Genomic DNA, 20,418 nt, shown 5'->3' with positions numbered 1-20,418 from the left:
CTGACTGCTTATCAGCACAGCAAAGTATAGAAAGGACCCTGCACCCCAGACAAGTCTTTCAAGAGAAACAAGTAAGAACTTTGTTAAGTAGAGGAATATTTGTAAAACAGAAACAAAATGTATACTGGAATACCCTTAACTTGCACAAAGGTCAGCTCAAACCACTACAAGTAGCAGGTATGATATCTAGAAATGACTGCATTGCGTCAAGATACATGAAATAGTGCAGAAAAATGTCATATTGTTGCTTTTTATTTGCTAAAAATAACTGTTTTCAAACGTTGATAATTTTTTTGGCAGGAATTATGATGTGAAAACATCATCTGTAAAAATATTTATTTTTAATATTTATCTTTTAATTTCTTTTATTATTTCTTTTATTATTTTATTTTTTAAAAATAATACAATCTCATAACAATCATATTTCACACAAGAGGTTTATGATGGAAATAAAATAATTTATATCACATCTGGAAACTGTTAGCAATAACAGATAATGAATAAATATTCAACTGTGATGGTTCCAAAAACTTTAATACATTAAGATGTGTCTGCTCCCCTGAGTCCATCACTCTCTTTAGCAAAGTAAACAGGATTTTGCATTTTAGAATATTTAAGAAAGTTACTTTTCAGTCTTCCATTTCTACATGAAGTCCCCATTGTTCCTTGAACTGCAGGAGATACATTTCTTGGTCCTTTGATGATTCACTAGATACCTCATTCTTATACAGTCTGAACAAAATTTCCTCTTTGTCTGGATCATCATACTTGAATACTCCTTCACACGCCTGATTTTCAACACTGGACAAAGTAGGAATATACAGTCTTCCATTGTCAGGATCCCAATCAACTACTATGGTATGTTCACCTTCTTTATCTGTGAGGCCCTGTGTGATTTTTTCCAGCTGACGATAGGATGACTGCCCAGATTTTTCAGTATCCAGGTCCACAAAGCTCATATGGGTCTCACATGTCAATTCATCTGCTACATCAACCATCTTCAAATTAAGTTCCTCTGTTTTCTGTCCCAGACAAAGGTCTGCTACCCTCGCCTCTAGTTGGGGGGAATAAGGCTGTCCTATTTCCATATCAACCAAGTCCTCCAAAGTGATCTGTAGCTCACAGATCTGTCCCCTGGGGGCAGAAAACTTCTCTTCTATTTTCTGACCAGGTCTAAAATCTTCAGTCCTTACATCATGTTCATACTCAACAGCCCCTGCATTTTTCTTTCTCAAAGTATTCTGTGTCCCAGACTGGCCACAGGATATCCAGTTTCTAGTTTGGTCCCTTTCCACTAAAATATCTTCTTCGTGTGAAATCTCTTTGTGTGAAATCTCCTTGTGTGAAATATCAAGCAAGTGTTTTGTTTCCAGCACTTCTGTAACAACTTCCTTAGAAGGCAAATCCTTCCCTTCACTGCCATTGTAAACAGTGTAGTAGTGGGCACTTTTCCTTTCCGATAGATGACCGGATTCCTTACAGTCATCCCCAGTAACGCTGATAAGATTAAGCATCATTTTTTCACTTGGTATGAAAACCCTTTCCTTGCATTTGTCAGTGTACTGCCATACCTGGAAAGTAAGAAATATTTTGAGTGAAGTATAATAAAAATACCATCTTGCTTATTCTTATACCATCAGATATTTTTAAAATATAAGGCTAGGTTAGACTTTATTAGGAGGTTATTCCAATTTAGAGAAGAAAAAGGTTCATTATATAAATATTCATGAGTGTCAATATGCTCCCCTTTTTTTATTCTATCCAAAGTAAAATTATATTATGACCAGTTCTAATATCCCTTTTCTCATCTTTCCCATGTCAAAATAATGGTTAGAACAATTCTGTCAAATACTGGTTTTGTTTCCACCAACATAAACTCAAGCAACTTTAGAGAAAACATGAGGGTTGTCCTTGGATCAAAGGTTACTCTTTTTAACCAGTGCAGAGAAAATGCAGCCAAAACCATTTTCCACAAGCGGAGTCAGGTAGCATGTTAAGGTATAGCTTACAGAGAATAGAATAATACCAGGTTTCCTTTCAGAAAGGAAGCTATACATCAGGTTGAAGTGCTGTGTATGGAGCCTACGTTGTGCAATCTGCCCCAAGCTGCTTTTGTGACTCTGTGAGAAATCATCTACCTTTCCTAAACAGGAATCTTTCTGAAATTACTTATATTTCTAACAGGAATAAATTAGTGTGTGGGCAGTCACTAAAGTGAAGTGCAATAGGAAAAACAACCAGAAGCTGCATTTGAATGCTTTCAAGCTTGAATAGAGGACTAAGACCACTAATCGATGTACCAGGTAGTCTGAAAGGTTCTGCAGGTCAGAAGTGCTGGGCCAAAACAAACTGCTTATTCCACCTCCACCTGACTACACAGGGTGCTCACGTGAAATAGTCTGTAGGTTGGGAAAGATGGAAAGCATCATTAAAATACCAGGTTTATATTAATTTTTTACTTTAACTGAATCTAGAGGTGGAGGTACGGTAGTTGAACCAGGTGTCTTTGAAGGCCTCTACCAATCCAAACCACTCTGAACTTCCATGGTTTTGTAATAAAGCCGGTGCCTTGTCTAGTGCAGGAGGTGTCTCTGTGCACATCTGGACACGCTGCAGCAATAGTCACTCTACTCCTTCAAAGCCATTCTGAACTCACAGTCCCTCTGGGAAGATTTCTCCTGTCACCTCTGTGCTGCTCTAAATTCCTTCAGAAAAGTCAGCGTGTTGAAACCAACTCCCTTGTATCTCCCATCCCACGGTGTCATGCAGATTGGATTAACATTGAAGTGTTAATCCAATTCATACTGTAATTGCGTGTTTATGTTGAGCAACTTGTTTAAAGATAGCCGTGAGAAAGATCTGTTCAGCTCATGAGCTGGAAACCAATAACATTTCATAGACTTTATGTGTTCTTTCTAAAAATTAACAAACTCCGCAGCACTAGAAATTTGCAAACATTTTTTGTAAAAAGTGTTTTTGGGTTGTCTAAATAACAGAATGTGTTTGTTCATACACTTTTAGGTGTCAGGAAATAGTACAGTATTTGAAAATATTCTTGAAATCCAGATTAAATTATCTGTGTGGTACACGTGTTTAGTCCTTCACGAACACAATTAAGTGGCAAAATCTGGTATTACCCAGCAATAGTCCAAGAGAACATCATGAGGTTTCTGTACCGCTTAATGGTCTTCCCTTCCTGTTTCTGAATTCAACAAATTAATAACATTTTCCAACTGACTTTCTACAGTGATTCATAGATACATTAACTGAGTTCTGACTTCCTAACAGAGCTTGCCTCAGTGCACCTCAGACCTTAAGATTCCAAACTCTTCCCAAACCAACAGCTCTGTTCTGATCCTTCTTACCTCTAGTCATCTTTTCAGATGTGGTCATCTTTTTAGACACAGTTGCTAACTTGAGTAATTACTCTCTTTTTCTTGCATTTAATAACCCTCAATGTAGTTTTCTTTTCTTGATCTCAGTGGCAACTAGAGCTTTTATTTGGAGCTAGATGTGGTTTCGTCCAAACCTGTTCGAAAACCCCGGAAAATGCACAGCTCTGCTGTGACTGCCAAAGTTGGTAGTGACCTCCTGCAACAGAAAACGCTTACCAGATTTGTTGGATGTTTTTGTTTGTGGACATGAATATACTTGTGCACACAATAGCATGTCACTGAAATAAAAAGGACAGCCAGCATGGTAGGGAGAACATATCCAAATGCAATTCTTATAGTCTCATCTTCTGTTTTATCTGTTAACAAAACAAAAGTTTTCATTGCAACAAACAACTTTTTAATGCATTCAGACAGTGTATGCATTCACCGCATTGTTTTTTGGATACAGAATGCAAATGTGCTAGATAAACAAGGAACTTTCAGGAAATAAATAAATAAATAAGTAACATTTAAGCTATAGACAATTTTTAGTATTGTCTAAATCATAAATGAAATTCTAAAATGAAGAAACAACCCCTCCCTTAGGATTGTCTAAATCATAAATGAAATTCTAAAATGAAGAAACAACCCCTCCCTTAGGTTCTCCTGTTGCTAACCTCAGACTGACCCAACTCTGCCACTCCCAAACCTCATCATCATCATGGCTAGACTTTGCGAACGAAGATTTGGGAAGGCTCTATCCACGTTTGTTACAAGCACGCTGGTGGCTTATGAGGCCAATACGAGATAGACATGTCCGATTGCAAAAGACACAGCAGAAAGACTCCTTAGATGGTGTATTCTGCAATACACGGTTCTTTCTGCGTTGCCTTTTTTCCTCGAGAGTGATCCTGCGTGTGTTCTCAAAGGAAATGGCAGCGTTATAGATGGTGTGTCTCCAGGCCTCCCGATTTGAGGCCAGAGTAGACCAGTTATGTTGATCAATATGGCCAAGGCTGAGATGTTGTTTCAGGGAGTCCTTGTATCTTTTCTTTGGGGCTCCTCTCTTGCGGCAGCCGGTGGCAAGTTCACCATAGAGCAAGATCTTAGGGAGGCGGTGGTCCTTCATCCTTGAGACGTGCCCTGCTCAGTGCAGCTGTGTTCTCAGTAACATGGCCTCAGTGCTTGTGACTGCTGCTTGTTCTAGAACAGATGTATTGGTCACATAATCTGACCAGTGGATGTTTAGGATTGTACGGAGGCAGCGTTGATGGAAGCGTTCTAGGAGACGCAGGTGGTGGCCAAACCTCATTCGAAGAGAAAAAAAAAAAACATTCTCCACGCACTAAGACAACTCAAAAAATGCAGATACTCTTCTTCAGAAGTACTGATGTACCTTCCTGTCAGTAGTTCCCAGCCATATTTTTTTTAAAGGCAAAGATTTTTTCATTGTTACAAATCCACAGAGAAGGGAGAGACCATGGTAATTTTCACTCTCAGAATGGATACATAAAAAACTCACAAATTCAGTCACCATGATTTTTTCTAACCCACCTCTTCTTTTTGTAATTTATCCGGCTTGAACATACCTTTCAAGGTAGCAATGCAATATTCTTTGGAAAAGCCACTGTCCAAAAGCGGTGTGGTGACATGTATCTGCGCACTGACACAATAAGCTGTTTCAGGTTCTAACCAGGGCACAACCAGGGTGTGGTTTCTGATGGAGAAGAACCACTGGAAGACATTAAAAATAGATATTTCCCCCCCCTGCTTTTAATTCCTCAGCTACAGAACAGTAACAAGCACACACATTTTCTGGAAAGAATAATGATACTGTAAGAGCTGCCAACTGCATCCTTTTTTTCCAAATGCAATCAACATTCAAGTTACTTAGTAGGTCACATCCTCTCTGAATATTTTCTCTTCCAATCAAACATTCTTCTATACCTACTGAAAAACTTCATGCTTCATATGAAGCAGGACTATGTGCCACTACTAGCCCACGTTCTCATGCTGATGTTGCATCAAAGCTAAAGCATCACTCCAGCCCTGTCCTGATGCATAAGCCAATGAAAAGCATGTGGTACAGTTCCACAAAATCCTTCCAACTGGGATGTTCTGGTAAAGATAGAAGCCTTAACATAACAGATCTTACGTAGACTTTGGAGTCCAAAGTAAAGGAAATGCTATATGTCCTGCATCTTTATGAAAAAAAAAAAAAACAAACAAAAAATCCCAACACAACTAACCAAAACACTAAACCACTTTTGTCTACCTCTAGTTGCTAATCTTGGTATTTTAATATCCCTTTTGACAGAAGGTGATCTTTTTGGTGTAAAATTTCCATCTTTTCAGGAAATTCAGAGATTTGCCATACAGAGATTTTGCCTGAAGGATGGGAACAAATGCATGTTTTTGTAGCTGATCACTGAATCAAAGCTGATCATCTACTGGTTTATGCTGGGAACTATTACTTGCTAATGAAATGTAAACCTCCATAAGCAAATGAAGTTTTCACATGTGGTAACAGAGGATGTGCTTTGTCATGATGTATTTTGAGTACTGCTAGTACACTGAGTGGCTGTGGAGTGTCTTACAATCTTATAATTCCTATAAGGCTGTGAATCTTATTTCAATCCTTGCTGTTACAGACATAGTGCATTTCAAGAAGCACAAAGCATAGATTTAATATGAGCAGTTCCACAGCCCTGTCAAAGCTTACCCGCTTCTTTGTTTTTTTTTTAAGGACAGACACGTTGTATTGCAGGCCAGGATACACTTGAAGCAGAGATATGGATTCTTCCTCAGGACTTCTTTTCCACTTCTCAGGAGCAGTCAGAATGATTGAAATAGATTTGTCAGTAGAAGATACACTTACCATGGGTGGATCAATTTTAGCTGGAAAAATAAACATGTACAAAAAGCAGTTAAATTCAGTAGAGGCATGCTGACTTGAGCAGTTTTTCAAAGGTGATAATATTAATTTTTTGCCATGCTTGAGGGAGTCTAAGTAGGACTTTGAACAATTTATTTCTATCAGTAGAAAATTACTTGATCTGAGGAGAGGATCTTTAAGGGAGAAGGTGAACACTGACTTGGAATTTTGCCTAGGAATTCCTGGGACTTCACAGGATAAATAACCTTGAAACTCAATTTGCTAAAACAAGCTAAATTACCATCATGTTCTCAGATTATTTGGCACAGATAAGAAATATTGGGCTCTAGAGTACAATTACTGCTTGGCTTAATAAAGCCTTTTCAAAATCGGAGTTCTCCATACTCTGGATGTGCCAAGGCTTTTATTTGCCTTGAGAAAGGCTTTGCCATAGCATGACAGACTATTCAGTATATGTAAGACTATACATATATATATAACATATACCCAAATTCCAATTTGATTATTTCAACTACATCTGCCAAAAGCATGAATTGGAAACAACTGCAAAAACAGTAACTTCATGTTAAAATTAAAATATCATATGCTATAAAGGCACATGCAATCTGAGCACACAGTATTAATCAAGGCCATTGAACATCTGGCTGTGTGCTTGGCTTTCCTTACTGTCTGTAAGAGGGTTGAATCGTGTGGTCTCCACCCAGTCAGAGAACATTCCATTTAGGAAGGCTTTAACGCTTGCGTAGTATTGTTCTTCATAGTCAGAGGTCTCACTGGAGAGGTCACACCATGTTCTGTTTATATTCCTGCATTCTGGCTTTCTAATCCACTTGCCAACACCATATCTATATTGAAAAAGAAAGAGAAAGGAGCTGTACAAAAGCTATTGCCATTATTTTAGTCATCTGATAACATAATTTTCTGTGCTGTATTATGGCTGATAAAACAGCTTTCTTGTTTAGCAGAAATTTGCAACTTTAGGGAATTCCCAACCTTAGCAGAGATGAAGCACAAGACTTCTGAAAGTTTTTAATGAAAAATAAGTGAAGCGTAGGCCCTATCCAGAAGAGGCCAGCTAGAACTAACTGGGATGTTACTGATACCAATCTAAGTCAAGTTTTGCTTGTGCAGATCAGAGATCTCTCAATTTCAATCACCACTGCTGTAGTTTAAACTTTAAACACACAATAACAAAATCAGGATAACTAGAGACAATGAGTTCTCTCAGAATGGTCAGTCACTCATCCTCGTGTACGGACACAGATGATGCTCAGGTTTCCAAGATGAGTGAGAGGAGACTACTCATTCCTGGCTATGGCTTCTTTTTCTAGTTTAAAAGAAAGACTCCATTGCAATACAATGAAGTTCAAAATCCTTCTAGTTGAAAAAGTAGCATAAATCTGCTACCAACAATTCCTCGGTACTGAACAGCTCTTATACACTAGCAGAACAAATCAAGACTTCCTTGGAAAATTCCTGTTTGGATTTGCTCAGAAGCTCCTGCTCCTCAAATTCACATTATTAAGAATTCTCCTTAGTAAGGGCATGTGGCAGCTTCTGCATGACTGCAGGACAGGATCACTCACCATCATTTTCCACCTCTCACACCTCTCCTAGGTGAGTACAAACATATGCATATTTTTGTATTCAGCATGAAAGATGGCCATACCTATGGCTACAGACTCTTTCGTGGACCAGCTGGCCCTGCAGAGTCAGTGTAGCCAGTGCTCTCTGAACATTTTACTTCCTGCACAATTATCATTCATTCCATAATTGCTGAGCACTCTCCCCCTTTCTAGGCAGTGGACTGTGTCACTCCTGTTAGCACAGACGGCAAGATCTGAGCAAAAGAGGTTGTAGTCCATTTCCATTTAAATCTGTACAGAAGACTCATGTGGACAGATGCCAATCCACAGCACAGTCCTTCTTCATTCCTCTGTCTCATTTTTTCAGGAATGCCTCTGAAAGTTTCTGTAGTATTAGAATGTTGCATCCTACGCTTATTTCATAGGAAGAAGGTCTCCTTACACATTTTTTAACTGGATGTGAAGTAAACAGTTGTAGAAAGAAAAAATAAAAACCACATTGCTTATGTCTAGCCCACACTTTAGTTCTCCTTTCTTTACTTTATATCAACCCTATCTTGCATAATGTTTTAAAATTTATTATTTAAAATGCTAAAATAAAAGTCAGTGGGAGATAAAATAAACAAGCCAACTTACACTGAATACTTCACCTTGTAGAGTACTCCATTGCCTGTGCCTTCTGGTGCTGACCAGTGAAGGATATTCTTCATATTTATAGATTCAAAACGGACATTCCTAGGGTTGAGCAAAGAACAATACAACTCTCCTGAGAAGTAAAATGAGAAAGGAACAACATGCACTAAGAATCTGCAAATACGTATGCTTTCAGGTTATTTTTAAATAAGCCATAAAATTCTACATTTCTTAACATTCAAAGTGCAAGGTTGTTGGCTATGGAAAATTGATTTTTTTAGAAGTGTCCCTAGCTAGTGCAGTCCCAAATTCCATCTGTACAAGTGTATTTTTTCTCTAGCAAAAATGTCTTTCCCATTTATAACAGGCACTGACATGGAAATATACATGGACTGAAAGCTAAAGCTAGAAAAGCTTGGCCTAGAAGAGACACACATTTTCAAAACTGCAAATGTATTTGAATATCAGAACACTTTAACAGTGAAAATTGTAAAAATATCCTTAATACTTCATTAGAATCTTCTTGTAGCTGAGTGGATTTTTAAAAGTCAAACCAGGTATTTTTAAAAAAGACACATGCTGTCTACTGCAAATACAGCTTTACAAACTGATGTATGACTTTGCACTAGAGAATCGGACTGGATTATCACAATAGCCCCAGGGTCATTTGACCATCCCTGTTGATTCTCCAGAAAGTCAAAAGCAAACATCTACTTTAGGTCACTCATCTAAATTGCTGTTCATTGCACCAGCTTTTGAAATTAATAAACAAGCAAGTCTGAGTCTCTTAAGAACTCAGTTTCACATCTGTCTAATTCCCACTCCTAATCTAATGAATGTAATGGAGATGCTCATATTGCTAAATTGCTTGCAAAACGGAGCCTGTGGGCCCATGGGAAGAATCCCAAATTCAAAGTTGCGTCTCAAGCCCCAGCACGTCCTGCCAAGCGCCCACGGGAGCAGCTCTGAAGCTGGCACTGCTGGCAAGGAACTTGCCATTGCAAGTAGCCATAAGAGCACAGCAAAGAGAAAAAGTGACTCTGTAGTTCTTCAGGAGTTTTCAAAATCCTTTAAGCTCTTCCTCCAGGGATGTAATTCTAGTTCTTGAGATAACAAAAAGAGGAAAAGAAAGAGGAAAATAAAATATATCAACAAACTGTAGGAACCTGTCTGAATGAATAGACCTTGACCTCTTACTTCTGTAAGCAGACCTTAAGGCTTTCTTGTAGTATATTTCACTCTTACTACAGTAATAGTGTTCATCCTCCTGTATACATAACATATAGTTGCTTTTGTAAGCAAGAGTCAGCACCATTTGCCTGATTAACTTGCAGACATAGCTGTCTTTGAGCCAAAAGTAAAAGCTTTTCTCTTCAATAGGTTTATTAAAACAACCACCTTGCAGTTTTGTAGAGACCAATTACTTTAAACTGTCTCAGTGCAGACTCTGGGTTTTCCAAGCCTCTAGCTGTATGTTAATGTTCAAAACAACCTCCTTGTTGTATACCTTGCAGGTATATGCCTGCATCTGCATTTTCAGATCACAAAACTGTTTATGTATGGTATTTCTAATGTTACTCTCTTTTATCTCTAGCACTTCCATAGTGTTCAGTGGTTTTCATTTTCTCTAGTCAGAAGAAGTTTCGTCAGGTATAGTCCTTAGGGCAAGCTTATTTATTTACAAAAAGTATGTAGAAAGTCCTATTTCCTTGACACTTGGACACAGAAATGTCCTATGACAGTCAGCTTGTAAGAGCTCGAACTATGGACTCAGTTATAACACAAAAAAGGTTCAGGACACTCAGGGATGTAAATGTAGCAGAAAGAGACCTCCTGGAATTTGCCTTACTCTAACACTTAATTCCAAGTGGGAGATAGAGAACCTAGAAAATAAAAGGTTTTGATTTCCCCCAAAATAAATGTCCTCTGCAACTGCTTTAAGCGGATACTAATGTAAAAATGAAGCTCTTCAGGAGAGCCAGAAAAACAGCCTAAAACTCGCAAAATCTCTTCAGTAAAATAGAGAAGCTCCTAAAGTACTCATGTGCATGTTACCAAGAAGAACAAACCAAAACTAGCATTACATGGACTATGAAAAATCATTCATGCATCAAGTTTCATTCTTTGTAACCACATCGCAGCACCATAGTGTATGACACTACAGGAAATCCAATTGCATAATCAGTAACTGTGAATAAGAGATTAAAAAAAAAACCTAAAAAATCTCACACAGAAGTCACACAGTCCTGCTGCTAAAGTTCCCAAGTAGAAGGAAATACAACATAGGTATTTTCTTAGATTGATGGGAATCAAAGTCATAAAAGGTTCCTCATTATAAAAACAATGAGGGAAAACCAAAAAGCCCAACAAGGAGATATTAAATAATAAAACAGAGACTGGAGAATAATATTAGATATATACTGCACACTCCAAAAACCTCTGGAGAAAAGATTAAAACAATTTTAAACAGCAGCAGATGAGAAGGGGATCTGTCTCTGGTAACTTGGGTTCTGAGCAAGGCATCTAGTTTGCAGCAGCCATAAAATGCAGAGGAAGATAAGCTCTTCCATAGGGTGGTTCATCTCTCTAGTCAGGATGGACCAGACTGGGTGCATCTGTTTCCCTCCAGTGGAGGAGGTGGTTATGCCAATTAGCCTTTGGCTCTGCTTCCTTGGCAATTAAACTTAGGAGGGATGCATCTGGTCCAGGGAACAGTGACAGGGCACTCTCCAATTCTTTACTTGAAAAGGATAATCTACTTTCCTTGTCCACCTCAAACAAGGAGGAAAAGGAACAGAGTTCAGTTTCAACAAGGAAGTGGGCACTGGGAATTACCCCTTGTGGGAAGAGGAGCAACACATGAGGATGGGAGGGCTCCTGGATGTTTCAACGGACAGATTAGAAAAACATCTGTTAGAAGTGGCAGTAATTTAGCTGATTCTGCCTAGAAGTAGTGGGACAGACTTAAGGTCAAGACCAGTCCCATTTTGATAGGCCTTCTACATACATCTGATAAATCTGACTTTGTTCAGTGTAGTACTAAATTTGGCAGGGGTACTGCTGAATCAAGTATAAGACAGCTAAAAGCATCCCTAACAGCTCACTTTTCACACATTTTTCTTTAAAATTTTTTAAATGTGTACTACTTATCAGGCTAGTCCATAGTCACCAAACTGAACTTGCTGGAGGCAGCCAGCTCATCACGGACAAGGGAAATTACTTCAGTTGGTTTACTGAAGGCTTTTTGATCACCTGTACTGTTCCACATTTGTCCGCCTTTACATAAAAACATTTATATTCTTCAAGCACATTTTAAAGTAGCAAGAGTCATGCATTTGTCTGTTACACTAAAATATTTTTAAACTAGTAACATGTAAAGGTAGCTCTTTGACTCTTTTTTTTTTTTTTTTAATTTCTCTCCTCCCAGTGTGGTTTCTGCTGTGGTAAATGAAGTTTCAAAACAGAAACACTGACTGCAGCAGAGGAGCCAATCTCACTACACAGAAGCCACAGGCTCTATCTTTACAAGATCTAAAGCATTACAACACTGCTGGTGTGCTCCCACCTACCCCCAGCTCAGAGTGATTTGGAAGGCAGAGGGACAGAGACCGTTAACTTTCCATGAGCTGCAAAAGCAGAGATTTGGTTTCTATTTCTCGTCCCTTCACTAAAGGCTTCTGTTTGCCCCTACAACAAATCACGCAAGTTAGTTATACCTCAATTCTGAATACATAAAACAAGAATAAAACTACCATGCTCCCTATTTCTCCAGGAAGAGTTAAGAATAAACTCCATCATGTCTATTTGATGATCAATAATATCAGGGGACATCATAGAAAACAGATCACACATAGAGCTTGTATGCTCCATGGTTATCAGTCAGGAAGGGACTCAAGTATGTGCATCAGCTGCTAATTTCAGTATCTTGTCTTTGAACATACTTATTTCAGCATCTTGTCTTTAAAAACAATTTGTCCAGTTATATTCTGATTTTATTTCGATTAAATGAGATTAATGGCATGGGTATCACATAGAGTATTTTCAGTTTGTACTGGTCTAAGAGCAGAAATCAGTCATACATGTTGCTTTGCTAGGTTTAGTCTGCCTCATCAGTAGCCTGCAATGGCTGTCATCACTTTCCAATATAACAAGGCCACTTTATTTATTTATTGCATGGTAAAAACTGGAACCCTTATTACTCTCTTTGGAAAGGCTGTAAATCAAACCTTGAGTAATATCATTCCTTACGTCTTCTTGACTGACACCTGGACTGGAAATAAAGTAAACTTATAACAGGCAACTCCCGATCTTAGAATAAGCTGTTGCAAGACTCTCCAAAACAGACATGACTTAGCCTGAAAACACCTTTACATGTGAGTGAAAAACCCCATTGACGTCAGTGAGACTATTCACATGACTAAAAGACTGTATGGCAGGTGCTTCATCTTCTCTTTATGAAAGCGTCTGCTGGGTTTCAAAACCTGGTCGGCTTTAATCATATAGAGCCCCCTGCCAGGTACATGGCTTGCTCAAGTCAGTACTCTTCGAAGCTCAGTCTTGGTTACAGCTGTATCTATCTATCTATACACATGTATACTCAATGATCCTTCTGGGTCCCTTTCAGCTTGGCAGATTCTGCGATTCTGTGATTTATCCAAACACAAGTATAAACGTACACAATTTCCATGTTACAACCATTATCGATTCAGTGCATCTGCTTTTTACCTGCTAGGAGGCCCTGCTGCCTGTCTCAGTGACAAACAGCTGTGTTTAATGTCAGTGCTGCAGAACAAATACAGCTGCCAACTACCCATGTCCTCTTGCTCTAAACAGATCCCTTAGCTTTGCACTGGAGTCAGGTAACCCGGCAGCTGCAAAGCATAAAAATACACAAATACATAAAAGCACAGATATTTTTTCTGTACACTAGCTAAAGTTCTGGGGTGGTGAGAAGGCAGAGGATCCACTGAAAGATGACCTATTGGCATCACAGTGCCTTCTGTGTGAGTACTGTTGTTGACTGTACTGTGTTCAAGCAGTGATCATCTGCTGCATTTTACTATGGCAAAGCATAAAGGTCCAAAAACCAAATTATCGAATAAAACATTATCAAGAAAGAAGGTCACAGGACTCTCTAGACAACTGTAAGATATAATTTAAGACAATGAGTGATGTGGAAAGTATTAATACAGAAAGACAAGCCTTACTGCAACAGGTTTTCCCTCTAGTCACAGCAATAAAACCCAAGGACTCCTCCCCTACAGTCGTCTCAGAATTCAAAACGGGAACCGTTTTTCTGACAACAGCAGACTTTGTCGTATTTTCCTTTACGAAAGTGGCCTTTGGGAGCACCTCTGATGGAAGCACCTTAGTGCTGGGCACCAAATTTGTGGGCAATGCTGCAGGCACACCCTGTGCCTCACCATTTGCAGCCACTTCAAGTCCATGGATTGAACCCACACTTACACATCTCAGAGAGAGGACAACCTCTCAAACTGTCTGAATCCCTGATTTACCTTTTCCCACTGGTATCTTAGACCCATCACTGAATCATCTGGCAAATTAGGAGCAATCTAGGATACACTGCTTCTGGCAATGAATGATGTAAGTCACTGCCTTGTCTTTAGTCTTTCTTTTCAGCTTTGTGTGAATTCCACCAAGCTCCTATGACATTTTGCTTGCTCCTTCTATCACGTTGCTCTTCGTTTTTCAAGGCATTTTTGCTCTTTTCTTTCTCCAGCTCATCTGTTTTGATGATTATGTTGTTCTCAGCGAAAAACAGTCCCTCAAACACATGCCTAAGCATAACATTAAAATAAAAATGGTCATACTCAGTGCAAGTGTCCATTTAACATCATGTTCAGTGGCACTTGTGAGCTGAGGGTTGGGGTTGGCTTTTCTGGCTCATCTCCAGCCTCAAGCAAGTCAGTGCTGGCCATGAAGGAATGTGGGGGAGTACACCAAGTAGTAAACAGGGAGACTGAGCCAAAATTGGAAACTGTAAGTTACATGGAGGAAGGAAAACCCAGCAAAGCCAGGAATACGTTTTAGCAAACGTACTACTTATTATCTTAGCAACAATATAAACAAGTGAGTTAAGTTCTTAAAAATTGAGTTTGAAAGGTTTTCTCTGTGCTGATTCTTTTTGACTCGAATTCAGCAATCTGGGTGAAAAGAAAGAGGAGAGGTATGTGGAGCCATTACAGCTCAGCTGCCTTCCTTCAGGTGGGTTTCTGGAGCTCTGGTGTTGCCTGGTATGAAGTCAGGCTAGCGAAACCTTTTGACTTGAGCAGCACTGGTGGGAATGTGGGGAGGAGCACGGAGGTCATTTTCTGTTTGAGTCGTAATGCTACTCAAGAGCTAACCACAAAGCACACACTTGCCCTCCCAGAACAGGAGCCCATCACTCCCATCACAGCCTGTTTAGGGGGAAGAAAGACAGACTACAGGAAAACCAGGTGGTGAAGCAGATGGAAAAGCATGAGACAACAGGTGGGGATGGGTGGGAGAAGGATGAGACTGGGGCATGTGGGGATTGTTTTTCAAGAAACAGGCAGACTGCCATTGGAAACAGGTGAACCTGAGGAGGTCATTTGGCAAAAGACTGCAAGTGGAAATACAGCCTGAAGAATGGGGGATGCAGAAGTGGGACTGAAGCTGTGGCTTGCCCTGACACGCTCTCATCCTCCATATGAAGCCTGAACAGGTCTACTTCTGTGCCTGTCTGCTGCTTTCTTACGGTGGTGAAAAGCCCTGTCAGCAATTGCACGTGCTTCAGCGTTCTCAGGGCACAGTCAGGTTTCAATGCTTCTGAGCCACATCCTGTACACTACTATTACTACACCTAAAAGCAGAATATTGATGTACTTCCAGAGAACACAAGGAAAGCCATAAGAAGCAAAGTCTTTGCAAACCAGATGCAATAAAAAATACTAGCTCAACTGCTCCCTCCAGCCTTCAAGAAAGTAGAAGGAAACAGATTAACCCCTTTCACTTAAGAGCTATAACACCCACTCATGTGCTCTTATGCATGGAGTGTGATTAAGTTCAAATACCTAAGTCTTGGTAACAGCATGTCAGATCCTTTCACCACCTGAAAAAATATTCTTCTTCTTTTTCTTCTCTTTGGACACATTCCTTTTTCCCATCACAGAAGATGAAGTGGGAAATGGAAGGCTGAAAAATAACTAATCTATCAGGTGAGATTTAACTAAAGGTGCTGGGATATAAAGAAGGTAAGGAGAGACTTCAGTCTTCCTCCTGTTCATTCACTGAGCTTAAAATACTCTTGCAGTAGCCAGACAAACAAGAAAACTCATCCATTTTCCAGTAGAAAGAAATATAATTAATTTAATCTCTTCAATTGTAAACTATCCCATACCTCCAGTCCTACAACTTTTTTTTTCTGATTTACTAGTTTTACTGTACTGTTTTCAAAATAGGATGAACTGTGGATAGAAACCTGCAAGTTACTGGCACACCAAGTACAAAGCACAAACAGAGCTGTATGTCATTTAAACACAGCTCTCCAGTAAAACCTCATTTTTATTTAGAGCTTCCAGAAATCAGGCTCTCTTACAAAAGTAAGCTTTCTAAAATATGGAAGCTCTTGTTTGGCTCATAAAGGGTGGCTTTTCTCTCTTAATCCTGCAGTTGTAGATAATCAACACTACTTCTTAGAGAGAAATCAATCAGCAGAAATCAATCTGTACAAGCCACAACTGTCAAACCAAACATAAACAGGAACCACACAAACACAAATGGCCTGAGTAATCCTAACCACTTGCTTCACTCGGAATTAAGACTATAAAGGCCACTAGACAACAACAGGCACAGAAGGGTATGGTTATCAGCTACAACATCTGAGTGTTTGCATATGGAATTGCAATGCACTTCTAAGTTTTGGACTTTAATCACAAATCCCAGTTTCTCTATAGAATGAACTGCCTCCTCTAAACATTTCCATTTCTAATTAACAGTTTATAAGAATTTGTCAAGTTAAGGAAATCATAAGCAAAGCTCAGCACTAGGGCAAAGATCACAATGTTGTCCAAAACAGCCTGGCATGAGACTGGAAGCTGGAGATGAGAAGATAAGGATGAGCCTTTTGACTATACGAACATGACACTCCTTCATATACTGCAGTTCTCCTTATGCTAATATCCATTTTTATTTATTTTTATTTTACGCTTATTCTTCTTTCCTTCACACTGGCAGAGAGCAAGGAAATACGTAAAAACATGAAGCTTAACCCTCCTATTAACTTCCACTCAGTACTGAAGCTTAATGACTTCTCTGGCAAACAAGAAGACAATTGTCTGTGAGTTCTTACTGCATGTGGGTAATGTACAACCACCACTTGAAGTGCCATCTATTAACTCCACACAGACATCCCAGAATCCATCTATAGGGCAATTAGCTTATTTATTACATGCACACTGCATGCCTTATATATGAAATAGTATGATGCTTCAGTACACCATTTAACAGTTTAATAGTTACTTGCTGTGTCTACACAACAGACCAGACTCTTCTCAGTTCCAAAAATGTACCTTAAATCACCTTGTGTCAACATCAAAACATCTCCCCACTGCTCACCTTGGAGCCAAGCATTTCACTTCAGTTAGTTACAAATTATGACTGGTGCTCAAAGACCACGTATTCATGGAGGAATAAAAGTGGTTGTTCAGGCTTTGTTTCTATCAAAATAAGCTGTGCAAGCTGCTTCAGTTGTCCCATTTTTTTGAGTGAAGGAATTACAAACAGCAGTCTCACCTCTCCTCTCCAATTTAGGAGCAACATCCACATAGACACTTCAAGTTTTTAAAGCACTGCATGTATGCTGACCTCAGAAAGCTTTCTCAAGTCTTAAATGAGAAGGAAAGGAAGTGGATTATTAGCACTGGAATATTGCCTGCCCTTTGGATGGTTTTAACATCAGTGTGGTCCCTGAACTCCAGCTCAATGGCTTAACTGCAAAGTCCATACCATGATCCCTTTTAGCTTTTTATTCTGTATTTCCCAGAACAACATCTTGATAAAAGGGATGTTTAGTACATTTCAGTGCTCTAGTAACTGTGAAAGAAAACACATTGAAATTTGCTTAAAAAGAGGCCTGAAGCTGTTTCTCAAAATGTAGGTCTATTTATTGTTAAAAATACAATAAAGTGGAATATGAATGGCAGGTAAATTAAATCAGGTGTGCCAATGCAGACCAAGCAACTCACACAGCCATCAGAAAACATTAGAAGTGGGAAGTTTTTAAAGTCACATCAAAAGAAATGCTGCTACTATAGAGTTCAGAAAAGAACACGACAAGAGATCCCAAAGGGACAGGCACAGCACAGATCCTGTAACATGTAATGTAAGAATCTCAGTCTACAAGGTTCTGCTGTAAAACTACTTTATATGGCACTTGGGTGCCAGCACAATCTTCTATTCCAGCACAAGATCAAACGCTCAGATTGCAATACTGCAACCACAGTATTTTCAGGACTGCATCTGCTCCCAACTGGTAATCCAGGCTTCTTCTATTGGAACAGAGTACCCAGAAGGGACTCCTCTACCTATCACTTCACTTTGGAGAAAGCACATGAGCACTGCTATAACAGTTCTACACTTCATGTAATTTCTTCCATTATTAGCAAAATACTGCTAGGATGAATCAATCTAACATTTACTCTCTCATGCTGAAAAAGGTGAAAATGGAAGCCCTAAACTTTCAGTGAAAGGCACAGCTCTCCCTTCCTTGCTAGTATTGCTGACTGTCAACAAAACCCTGAAATTATGTCCAGCTAAAACCTCAGGAATGTGCAAATAGATTCCCTTTTGCCTTGAACAACCATTAGACAAAAGCAGCATAACCCACTTGACATTTTTCTAAACTTTCTTCGGAATCAAAACCAGTAGTAATCACATTTTACAGGTTTTTTTAAGGGTAACTGAATACCAGTTATACAGATTTTCCACAACACTTGCACTGATGATCAGTGGACTTAAATAAGATGAAAATTATGTGGTCAGTTGCTTAAAAAGAAGCTAGCATTGGTACCTCTGAAAGTCACCCAATATCACTGATGCATATTGGAGTAGTTTGTCAAAAGAGTTAACTGGGACACGTGAGCTGAATATCTCTGCCAAACCCCCATCCTGACTTTTTTTTAATCTGGCTCTCGACTGCTTAGCTGGGGATGGCACCTGTCAAGCAGAACGGAAGATACAAACACCAAAGGTATTTGGGGAAGTATCTCAATGGGTATAGCAGGGACTATCTCAACAGCACGCTATCAATTTACAGCTGACAGCAAATTAACACAGAGCTCTGTAAGACCTAATTCCAGCATAATTATGGAGAGAAGAAAAAGATGAAGCAACATCACAGAAATACCCAGTCGTTTGCTTCCAGTTGAGTGCCGGAGGCCAGAAACACGAACACCAAATAAAGGCACGATTGCCTAACACGGACGGCAGTAGCACTCGAGACCTGCTCCAGCCTGCCGCCTCCCTGGCTCCGGCCGGCCGCGGGCTGAGGGAACACGGCTCGGCACGGGGGCGCGGTTCCCGCTACCATCCCGGGGAGGGATGCGCATCCCCGCCGTGACGGCGACAGGCGGGCAGTGGGATGTGCAGCGGCACCTACCTGTGCACGCCGCGGGGGCCGGCGGCAGGAGCAGGAGCACCAGCAGCAGCCAGGCCGCCCCCCGGCACGGCTGGCCGGGGACCATCGGGTCACATCTCCCGGACCGGGCGCCACCCGCTCCCCTGCGCCGCTGTCACGCAGGTGGAAGGAGCCGACGGGCGGGCAGGGCGGGGCTGGGCAAGGCAGCAGAGGTAGGGAGGAGGAGCTGGGCGGGCGGTGCCGGGCTGGGCGGGGGCTGCAATGCCGGGCGAGTGCCGCGCGGAGTTGCCACGGCCCCGTCTTCCCGCCGTGACGCTCAAACCGCGGGGTGACTTCTGCTGCACCCCTCGGTGCTTTCACCGATGAGTAACTCTCCCTCGAAGTCACCGTGAGACGTGGGTGGGATGTTGTTGCACCCCTCTTTTTTTTGCAGAGAAAGCTGGAGGCCAACGTGCTACATTTTCCCCGCTGCTTTGCATTTAACAGTGTGTTTGGACGTGGGAAGAGGCTATGGAGTCTACATCCTTGGAAATACTGAAAATCCATCAGTGATAGAACTGAGCACCCTGCTCCACCTGACCCTGGTTGGAGTAGGAGGTCTGCAGAGGTTCGTTCCCACCTCGGCATTTCTGGGCTGTGAGAAATAACATGTTTTTGCTGTGAACAGGGCTCTTGCTGTGTTTGTGTGAAGCTGTTCACTGCAACCAACACCAAGAGCAGAAGGAGGTGAGGGAACTGGACAGGGTGCACACTGTGCTTGTGGGGTCCTACAGACTGAATACTTGGGGAGGCTCTACCAGGTGAAGGTGCTTTGACACAAGCCCTTCTTCCCTCAGATGGATACATGCCAGCTCCTTTCTTGCCTGCTGGCCTGATTCGCTGTCTTCCCACTTTTGTTCCCTTCAAGTTTACCTTCTCCATCCTGGCACCCTTCAGCCGCTTTTTGATTTCTCAGTCCTTTCATCACCATATACTTTCCTGTCATTTCCCTTAGGTCTTTCTGCATAAATGAAATATCATGCAAGCAAGAGTCAGGTATCAATGCGACTGCTACATATCAATCCATTTTGAAGTGATGGTCAGCATGGGTTGACTAGTAAAATAAGAGACTCTGTCTGAAAGTTAATGTCTTGCTTATTTATCTAATTCTAATTTGCAGAAAATTAGAAACTAAGAACTGCATGTGGTAAATATATAAAATAATATATATTGTAAGTATATATATATGTATATATATACACACGCTACAGTGAAGCTCCTGATGGACCTCTCTCCTCAGTCACTGTTTCCATGTGTTCCATGCAGGTTTCT

The 20,418-nt window shown here is 40.4% G+C and overlaps 1 protein-coding gene across 3 annotated transcripts; it reads right to left on the bottom strand.

The window, feature by feature from the left end:
* Positions 1-324: 324 nt before the first annotated feature.
* Positions 325-19,355, bottom strand: IL20RA (interleukin 20 receptor subunit alpha). 3 transcript variants are annotated; one of them, XM_064649375.1, is made up of 7 exons: positions 19,129-19,355; positions 8,493-8,622; positions 6,937-7,115; positions 6,097-6,272; positions 4,964-5,108; positions 3,612-3,751; positions 325-1,571 (listed from the first exon to the last, which is right to left on the bottom strand). In XM_064649375.1, exons 1-7 carry the CDS (start codon positions 19,211-19,213, stop codon positions 630-632), a joined length of 1,797 nt encoding a protein of 598 aa, XP_064505445.1. In that variant the 5' UTR covers positions 19,214-19,355; the 3' UTR covers positions 325-629. The 3 variants fall into 3 exon arrangements, with proteins under 3 accessions (XP_064505445.1, XP_064505446.1, XP_064505447.1); XM_064649376.1 differs by having other exon boundaries at positions 8,493-8,591; positions 19,129-19,255; XM_064649377.1 differs by lacking the exon at positions 19,129-19,355 and having other exon boundaries at positions 8,507-8,619.
* Positions 19,356-20,418: the final 1,063 nt, after the last annotated feature.

This window comes from Pseudopipra pipra, chromosome 3 (genome assembly GCF_036250125.1).
Source record: "Pseudopipra pipra isolate bDixPip1 chromosome 3, bDixPip1.hap1, whole genome shotgun sequence".
NCBI lineage: Eukaryota > Metazoa > Chordata > Aves > Passeriformes > Pipridae > Pseudopipra > Pseudopipra pipra.
The sequence above is the reverse complement of the archived record's forward strand: the minus strand, read 5'-3'. Positions and strand labels throughout refer to the sequence as shown.